Raw genomic sequence first — 10587 nt, 5'->3', positions numbered from 1 at the left:
ATAATGATAATAAAAATGTAAAAAAGTATGAAAAATTATGTAATTAAAATATAAAAAGGAAAGTTTTTCTTTAAACTTTTCACCAAAAATATTTGTTATTAAAATTATTCAGAACTTAGAAAAAATTCTTTCCTATACCAGTACCATGAATTTTTCAACCGCTTACAGTGGGATTACCAATTTGTAATCAAAATTAAGTTTTCAACGCCTATTATTAAACTGAATCACTTCGAAACTTACATATGTATATGTATGTATATACAAACACTTTAAACTCCGCCGGCAGCGCTGGTGCTTAACCACGCATAAGCGCATGCATTTATATACGTATACATACACATGTACATGTGTGCGTATTTACTTTCTCCCGTTTCTGCTCTAGTAATGCTGCAAGGTCGTCAGGGATTGCGAGCCGCCTACCGCATTTAGGTTGCCAACTATTCGTACGCCTGCTTGCTGAAATCCAAAGAGAATCCCCACCCGTCCACCGCCTATATTTTGCGGATTTACGTTTTTTGTCTCTGCTTACGTTCAACACATTTATCATTATCTATTTAACGCTTAACTCCTTAAAAGCGCATCATATAAAATCCCAAAAAACACACACACTTGTGTGTATGTATGGGACACACGAAAAAGCGCACAAGCAGTAATGCAAAAAGCCACAGTAACAAAACACCAAGAAATTATATAAACATTGACACAAGCGACGACAAAAGCAGCCAGAGCAAAAACAACACTTTAATGTTCTTCAGTACATCACACTCTTCCTCTCACTTCTTCACTCTCACGATCCCGCTCTCTCTTTCTCTCTTGGCCAATATGTTTTTAAATTTACATTTTTAACCAGGGCTCGGTTACAATAAAAACAACAACAATATAGTAACAACATAACGGCATAAGTGCCAATGTTGTAATGTCAACAATTGTGGCCGACTACAGTGAAAGTGTGCGCACATCTCCCGTTACATTTACTTTGTGTGCGTGTGTGCCACCCATTGGGAATCCTGCTGCCACTCAAATCGTGCACAGCGACAGGCGCTGGTGGCCGGGTAGTGGGTCCCGAATAACGCAAGGCAAGGCAAAGCAAGGAGCGCCACTCGGCTCCACATGGCATTAGAAACATGGCGCGCACGGGTATTAGACTAAATTGTTGCTGCCAACGCTTGCGTCGGCATTAATTTGCCACATGCTGTGTTCTGCTGTGCGGGGAGCCAGTGTGGGATGCAAAGGGGCAGTGTGTACATATAGTACATACATACATACACATATTTAGTATTATGGAACATTACTTACCGCTATTTGGTATATTGGAGTAGCTGTGGTTGTTGTTGCTTTTTTATTGTTGCATTACCAGTTACAGTTATTATTATTGCTTTTCGCCGCTGTGGGTGTTGCCGTTGACATTTTTTCACCATTTGCCCAATACTTGTACATGTGCGCTCATATGCGACGCATTTTGTCTTGTGTTTGCATACTTCTAGGCGCATTGTAGAAAATCACTCTCTGTGGTGTGATATGACGCTGTGTTTTCATTGTTTTGACTGAAAAAAAAAAAAAAACAAAATACTGTTAATGTTTGTGCATCAATTATTTAACTTAAATTTGCATTGTTTGCATTTTTAATAAATGGTTGAATTAGAATTTGGTACATAAAAATTGTATTTAAAAAATTGATGCAATGAAAAGTATTAGTAAGACTAAAAAATAAAGTGTTTAATATTATTTTAATAATTAAAATATAAATTATAATTTAAAAAATACAGTATAAATTTTAATATAAAAATAAAATATAAATTTTAATATAAAAAAATAAAATATTTCTAAATTTTAAAAAATATTGTACATATTTTTAAAAAATTAATAGCAAAAAAAACATTTTTTATGTAATTTTTTAAACTATTAAGACTGAAAATAAAGCATTCAAAGTTATTTACAAATAAAGCATTTGTTCATTTCTAAAAGTATTTTTTTGTTTCCAATTATTGAGAAGTAAAGTTTACAAACTTTTTTAAATCATTTATTCTGGACATAAAAGAAACAACTTACATGCCTTGAACGGGGTGTATTAAGTTTGTCACGAAGTTTTTAACAATTGTTCATGTCCGCATATCTGTCCGTCCGTATAACAGCTGTCTCTTATACACATCTAGATGTGTATAAGAGACAGATACATAATTTATTTAATTTTCCAGTATTTTAATTTTTTTAATATATTTTTTTAATATAATTTGTATTTTTTCGTATTATAGCCTTATTTTGTTCAATTGTTTCATATCTTGCTTAATTGTAGTTGTACGTCTCACAATCTTGTTTTTTTTACTTTTCTTTACTTTCCATGTGCGCTCCATCTTTACATAACTTCCTACACCACTGCTGCGAGTCCTTGGTCCGCTCATAACCACATTATTCATTGCTTTCTTCCATTTCATTTTGCTCGCACCGCAAGACCACGAAGAGTGTCGCCTTGCCTGCAGCTTTACAATTCATTCGTTCAGCATGCATTTCAACCGTTATTGTGGCCATTATAGTTATGTCTTTGCTACCTCTGGCGATTTAATTTGGCTTAAAATTTATTTTTGCATTGGTTTTTTCATTTGCCACGTTTGTATTCTCTTCACACTCAGTTTTTTGTTTTATTCTTTGTCTGGACAAAACGTTTTTTGCATTTTTAATACATTCGCGTCCAATAGTTGCTAGCTGAATTGTTGTTGCTTCATTTTGAGCCATAACATCAATTGGTACATTTTTGTTGTGCCGTTGGCCGTTCATATTTGGCTTCAAGCTGTTCTTGGCTTTAGTCATTTCGCTTTGAAACAAGTGGATTGCGCGCAGACAGGCATAACTATAGCGTGCTTAAGAGATACACATACATTTACAAGTAAAAAATGATATAAACGGCTTTGRCGAAGGCTATGACTTTGGCTTTGGCTTTGGTCTTAGTTATTGGCTTCTGCATTTATATTTGGCCTTAGTCAAGGCTCATTCGGTCAACCAGTTATCTCGTTGCTTGAGTGTTCCGCTATTCACATATTTTTTTGTTTTATTTTTAGTCATCCTAAATTAGATATTTGTTGCTGTATGACAATATTTGGTTATTCACTTGAACTTTATTTGATTCACTTGCCTTTTTTGGTCGCCTAAATGCTTTATTTTCGTTTCGCCCACTTATTTTTCCCATAACGGGATTCTTTCTAATTATTCTCACCAAGAATGTGCTGCTTTTTTGGCTATTTATCTTTCTTAGAGCGTTTGTAAGGAGTTTTCTTTCTCCGGATTTTTTTGCCGCAGGTTGCTTCGACCTCAAAGATTGCTGTGCTTTTTCTTTCGAATTTCATTCAATATGTGTGTGAATATATTGTACGCACATTTGTATGTGTAGGTCCTCAGTCCAATCCTTCCGCATATGTTTCATATTGGCAATTTATTATCCGAAAAGCTGGTATCTACAACATATCACTTTTCCCAGAGTTGCATGTGTTTGTAAAGTCATTGTGATTTATCTGCTATATGCCTCCATAGCTGAGGTTTTAGTTTGTGTATTTCTCTATTACTATTCTCCACCTTTTGTAAGTTCAGTATATTTTGCTTTTTTGAGTGTCTTTAAGAAATCAAAAAATTTTTTTCGGAGGAGAGCGTGCCGCCATATTTGCTGTAGTCAAATATTTACTTTTATGGGCCACTTTTTTTTGAAAAAACTACGAAAAACGTCTGCATAGAGTGGGAGGTTTGTACGTATGTTTGGTTTGTCGTTCATTCAAAAAGCGGCTACCACCTTTTGTAGGCTTCTACGCAGTCCGTCTCACTTCCATGATTGTTCATTTCTTTACATTGTTTTGCTACATGCGTTTTGGTTTTTATTCGGAAAATTTCCAAATTATTGCGTTGACTTTTTCTGTCCCATATATAATCGTAGTACTAGTAACAAAAACCCAACTTGAGCCGACAGCAGTCTGTATTGAATTGTTAAGCAAATAGTTGATTGTAGCTCGATTTTTTTATTGCCGTTTACTTAGATTTGAAGTATCTTAGAAGTGCGCGTGGAAGCTCTGTGGCAGGCAATTGCTTGTTGAGACGCAAAATTGATGCTTCGGCGTGTGAATATGTCCACAAATAAGTATTAAACTTAATGGTATGCTTTTAGGCGCCGGACAATAGATGTATTGACGCTAATATAGGCTTTGTTTAAGAGCGAAAGAGCTTAAAAAGGCGAAGAGTGAAGAAAATAAATATGTAACAAGAATTTGAATGCGGGATATATTTTTTCCCCAGTGTATCAGATATCCATCTAATATTTTGTATTCGTCCATTAGAGAAATTGACAAGTTTCTACTCATTTATAGGAGACGTCGATATCGGAAATATAGGAAACTTGATATAAGGCTGGAAGTCGTGAGTTGCATATGGAAAATAATCGTTTCTGGCCACTCCCAAGTGAATTTAGTTTTCGAGAGAAAAGTTCTGCAGCAGATTTATGTGTCTTTGCGCATTGGCAACGACGAATAGCGCAGTCGATAGAACGATGAGCTATACGAGATATTATATATAATATGACGACATTGACAAAGTCCAGCGAATTAAGACAGCTACGCTGGCTAGGTCATGTCGTCCGAATGGATTAAAATTCTCCAGTTCTGAGAGTATTTGACGTAGTACCTGCCGGGGGAAGCAGAGAAAGACCTCCACTCTGTTGGAAAGACCAGGTGGAGAATTACCTGGCTACACTTGGAATCTCTAATTAGCATCAAACAGCGAAAGGGTCCGACTAGCACTTTTTTTTTTGGTCAAATTAGTACTAAAATTATGTTAAAATATGCCGATTCATTGTGTGGAAAGTGTAAAAATTTTATATGAAATTCACCTACACAGCTCTACTGCTATAACAATTCTGCGCCTTACACCAGACTACAGTTTCCATCGCTACCAATTATTCACTCACCGCCGGAATGTATGCAAACAACTTTATATTAATAAATTTGCTTACACTACCTTTCACTTGCAAAACATCCGCACTAATGACCGCCAACCCACTAACTTAAGCTTTCAATCTAATGTTCAAGTAGTTGCTCTTCACCTTCAATTTAATTATTTTACACTTCCTATTTGTGCGATGCTTGCCACCGAGCGCCAGCACACAGGATGCAACAGTCAAATAAATTTATTCGCAGGAGTTGTTGTTGCTATTGTTTATATATATACACATAAATGTAAATATGTACATCGTATAGCATGTTTAGAAGGTCTAGAAAAGGGCTCAATTGCGTTAAATTTGCGCTTTTGGCACTGGGAATGCGACGCCACGCACAAAGTTTATACACCGCAATTGTTAGTTGTTGGTTTTGTTTTTGTTTTGTATGCAATGCATGCAGCGCGGCTCAATGTATAAATTTAGAAGCTGTCCTTATGCTGGCATACATGCAATTTTCTCCATGGCGCTACGTCTTCCTGCCGCTCAGTACTAAAATGTATACATATGTATACGTCTAACACATAACGGTATGTTGGTAAACTTACACCGTCAAGCGCCGCGTTGAACTGCACTATTTTTAGGCTGCCAGCTGTGGTTTCAGTTGAGTGCCGCGGCAATGCTCTTGCCTACTTCACGGCGTTTATAATATGTATATATGTATGTATGTATGTAAATAATTGCATTGGTAAATAGCGCTGTGTGCGCACTGTTTTGCATACATTTGCATCGTTAACAGATATGAAAGTTGCATGCATAGCATGACACGTGGCATTGTTGTGGAAAGTGTTTTATTTTGCTACACGCATTCGAGATTAGATGTGTACTTAGATGCGATGTGCATATGTATTATTTACTTAGTGTATATAATACAGCGGTATTACATACCGTATGTTTGCAGCAATTTGTATGCATTAATTGTACAAAATATTTGATAAAGCTGTCATAAACTTGGGGATAATGTAAATTTTTTTGGGTGTAACTGGGTCTGCTTGACTTTGTTAATATTAAATGTATATTATTTATATGTATATTTAGTAAGTGCTATTTTTCTAGTTTCTGCTTTTCATAATTTAGATAAGTCTTCAAGAAATTTTTGGTTTATTTTTTTTAATCTTATTTTATTATTAATTAATATATACTTTTGGTTTTTTATAATTTTTTATTAATTTTTTTTTTTTATTTTTATTTTTTATTTATGGATAAATATACATATGTGCTATGATTATTACTATGTATAATAATTTTATATTTATTTATTATCACTTTATATTTATTTATTATTATTTTAATTGTTAGTATATTTATTGAATTATGTTTTTTGCTTTAACATGTTTAGAATTATATAAATATATTTTTTTTTATACTTTCTTCCTTGAATTTTTTATTTAATATTAATTTTTAATTGTCTCATTCACTTTTTACTTAAATTTATTGCTCAATGTAAAAATAAATTCCTCTAGCTTTTTAGAGACTAGACTTCTGAAATCATAAAAATATTTTAGTAAACCGAATTGTGACAGTTAGTGTATGCTTGACAACATTTTTTTTGCAACGTATTTCAAGGCCACCCCTTCCTCGACGCATTCGCTGAATCATTGCAGTTTTTTTTTATATCATTGCCGTTCGAACTAGTAAAGCTAGTTCATGTAATTTGAGTCAAAAGGAAAGACTAAGACTGGTAAATACATATGTATGTACATACACTATAACAGTGTTTGTGTAGCACGCGATCCTGCTTTTTATGCACGAACGAACTCGCATGCCTCCACCCAACTTAAGCAGACTACCGCCGGGTCGCTGAGTACGTGCCAACGGGCTGCCCGCGCACATTTCCGGTTTTATTTGTCGAGCCTCTATAGGTACGTGAGCCTACACAGTAACACAGTAAACATGGTGCTCATCTATCCGATACGTGTATGCACCCAGAATTGAGTACATGTTTGTGTATAGTTGTTGGTAAAATCGCACTGTGAAATCTGCTAACTTTTTTCAAAACAATTTACTCGCTTTTTTTTGGCTTATTCATAAACACGCGTCTCGTTGATAGTTGCAAAGCCACTGTTGCCGGTTGTTATTTTCCTTATGAAAACCATGGGTGTTTTCTTACTGTTGTCAGGCTGCTGGTATTTGTTGTTTTTTTACTTCGTTGTTTGCACAGCGCTACAATGTTTAATCAATATCGAAGAAAGCGACCGGGGGGTGCATATAGTTGAATCGTAGAAACGGTATTTGCAAAGTACATAACAGTTATATGGCTGAAGCAATCAAGCCTCATGCTTAATTGTATTATACAATGAATGTGTCGAAACTTATTTCTTGAATAACTGATCTGCTGCTACCATTGCGAGTTTTTCCTGCAGAAAGTTTTTTTTTTTATTAAAAAAGGAAATTTCAGTTGACACAGTTTTTTCTTTTCACCTGTAGGCTGTTTTGCTATTGTTACATTCCCGCTTACGGATATCATATTCGACCTATTTTTTTTTTCTTACCTCGCCTTACAATGTCGGTTATTATTTGTTCGCACTAGTTAAAGTTAATATTTGTTTATGTAGTTTTAGTTCGCTTTAGCCATCCCTTAAGACTAAGACTTGTCTGCTACAATGCATTGTTAATCGATAATTGTTGTGTTTAATAACTTTATTTATTTATCTACACTGCCAAACCTGCCAACGTGGCCTGAATTTATGTGCGTCATAAAAAGGTTGTATTATTACAATAGAACCATGACATGAAATTGAATTCGTATACAAAGTTCCGGCAAAAATGTATGCCCTGCCTTCATAAATGTTAATTTTTTTGTATTTTTTTTTTTTATTATTTTAGCTTATTTTTTTTTTCGTATGTATTGGTAATTTTTTTTAATTTTTATGTATTATTTATCTTTTATTTTTGTGTTTTATACATATTTATTTATATTTTATTTTATTATTATTATTTTTGTTTAATTTACATTTTTGTTCTAATTTTTTGTAAAAAAAAAAATTATTTAAAAATATATTTATTCATTATTAAAAAAATATATTTCATTTTGGTTATTAATTTATTTCTTATATATCATTATGGTATTTAATTTTTATGTATTTGCTTTTTTATTAATCAATAAATTTTTTTTGGGTTCAACAAGCGGTTTACTTTATATATTTTTCGCGCAGAGAGCCATGTCCGCCCGTATATACCCAAATTAGCTCCCAAAAACTGAACGAGCGGAATTGACGAGATTTCATTTGACGAGATATCTTCAAGAAATTTGGCTTACCTTATTGTCTAAGGCAATAATGCAATCTCCGGAGAAAGTTCCTAGATCCTTAATGCTGTAAAATATGCACCTGTGAAGGGTATTAGTGGTTCGGTGCAGCCGAAGTTAACGTTTTTTCGTATTTGTTTTGCCAACTGCTTGGTTACACACATAGTTACTATTTGTTTAATGATATCTAGGTCAGCGGCTGAAGTTACCGACTATTGTTTTACTTTGTTTGCTTACAAACACATGTACATTTAAGTAAATATTTTCGCTTTTAACTCACTATTGGAATGGTTTCTAGAACATTTGGCACGCAATTTTCTCACTTCATGATTAATTGCAGTGATTACATGTAAAAAATGGGGTAGACACTCACATTTATATGCAAATTAAATCACTATTGCACGATAAAACATACTCTATTATATGAAATTTATGTGTGAAAGGTTTTTACGAAACCTATTATCACCTCTATTTTCTTATTTTTAGTTTATTTGTATTTTGCAAAAACGTGATTGGTTTTAACAAATGTTTTTCATGCAAGAATAAACAAGAATATTTTTAACTGTTGACATGTAAGCAAACGTCTACAAACGTCATAACCAAACTTAAGGTGTTCATACACACTGCATTTGAATTAGTATTTTTATGAACTTGTGTTTCTCAAAGTATTGAAAGGTTTGGAATCTAAACTGTGTACACAAAGTTATTTATAATTGGTGTACATCACTTTAAATGCTCGACCATATATTCAGATCCATGAAAAATTACCTACCAACCCTCCCTCCAAATCAAGTCAATAAATCTAATTTTAGCTCATTCCACTATCGATTTCGGAATTTTCCGAAAATTTCCAATATAAACCAAGTTAAGTTCACTATTTGCTTACATCATCTTAAATTATAAACCCGTCTATAAATAATGTTTGTAGCGTAGCAAATAAAGCTAAACGCCGCTTAGTAACGTGAGCGTAATCTCTTTTTAAATGCATTAAATAATAAGTTTAAGCGCCTGCCTACTACAAGCCATTGCTATTTGTGTCTCGTGTCACTCATGCTAAGCAATTACTATACAAGCCGGCCGTTGCATCATATACTTGTAAGTACACTTATAATATGTTTACGTGAGAGCACAAAACCGTACTGACAATGACCTCTGTGTATGTGCGTGTGTGTATGAGTAAACTTTTAGCATTGCAAATTTAGTGCCGTTTTTTTAATTTTATTTACGTTAGTATTCTAAGAAATTTCCAGTTCGTGAGCACATGTTTGTACTTTCCATATTATATTTTCCATTGCATTTTTTTCGATGGACATTTATTTTTATAGACTTGTTGTGGTATCGGTCATTTGTACGCCGCTAGGTCAGTGGGCTCGATTTTCTCCCCTCGTTGTACTTGTGTTTTAATTGTTGTTGCCCGCCACGCGGTGCATGCTTTTCTTGCCTTTTTTCAATTTTACTTTTCCGCATGCACATTGAAATTGCGGGAAAAATGCAATTTTCTGCTTAAATGGCGTAGAAATGACGCTATAACTGTGATTTAAGTGCCGTGAAGGGCAATGCTTTGTTGTGTGTGAACCGCCATACAGCGGTGTTCAGACATCAGAACATTTTTATTGCTCGTGGTTTAGTTTTAGAAATGAAGTCGATATTACAAGTATGTGAATTAAAATGAAATAAAGAGTGGCAATAAGGATTAATAAAGTTTCGTTTTTTTTTAATTAAGTATTGAAATACATACATACATATTTATTTTTTCATAAGTATGCACCCAACTAATGTTCAAAAAAAATGTATTCTCTTATTGCAGGACATCGCCGCCTACATAAAGAAAGAATTCGACAAAAAATACAATCCCACATGGCATTGTATTGTGGGCCGAAATTTCGGATCGTATGTGACACATGAGACACGTCACTTTATCTACTTTTACTTAGGCCAGGTGGCAATTTTATTATTTAAGAGCGGTTAAAAAAAAATTAACAAGAACTACAACCACAAAACCAATCACAGCAACAACAAAATACCATAACAACACACATATACACATACTTGGAAAAAACAAAAGAATTTGTAGTGTAAATTCTAAATTTCAAGAAAAAAGGCGTAAAGTAAATAACAATAACAATTGGAAAAATTTGCAGTCACAATATTTCAACATAATAGTATGATGAATCGGCAACTGAGTAATGTGGCAGGCGGAAATGCATTTGAATAGAAGCAGTGCTGGCGAAATGATACTGTCAAGATACGATCCACATTGCGTTGCAGTGCATAACTGTAGTTATTAGCTGTGATTTCTTAATATGGGTAGCAGAAACCATACACCTGGTAAATATAAAAAGTGCAACCAAGTTTTTTGGTTGATAGCCAGCAT

The 10587-nt window shown here is 33.9% G+C and overlaps 1 protein-coding gene across 2 annotated transcripts in view; it reads left to right on the top strand.

Annotated features, from left to right (window-relative positions):
- LOC108974636 (dynein light chain 1, cytoplasmic) overlaps window positions 1-10224 on the top strand; it is a 19792-nt gene extending 9568 nt beyond the window's left edge. For both annotated transcript variants that reach the window (XM_018942596.1, XM_018942595.1), the window contains exon 3: window positions 10021-10224. In XM_018942596.1, coding sequence (XP_018798141.1) covers window positions 10021-10182 — 162 coding nt within the window. In that variant the 3' untranslated portion in view covers window positions 10183-10224. The remainder of the gene's footprint in view (window positions 1-10020) is intronic.
- The last annotated feature ends 363 nt before the right edge of the window (window positions 10225-10587 follow it).

This window comes from Bactrocera latifrons, unplaced genomic scaffold (assembly GCF_001853355.1).
Source record: "Bactrocera latifrons isolate USDA-ARS-PBARC rearing strain unplaced genomic scaffold, ASM185335v1 scaffold_57, whole genome shotgun sequence".
Taxonomy (NCBI): Eukaryota; Metazoa; Arthropoda; class Insecta; order Diptera; family Tephritidae; genus Bactrocera; species Bactrocera latifrons.
This window is presented reverse-complemented; position numbering and strand designations above follow the sequence as displayed.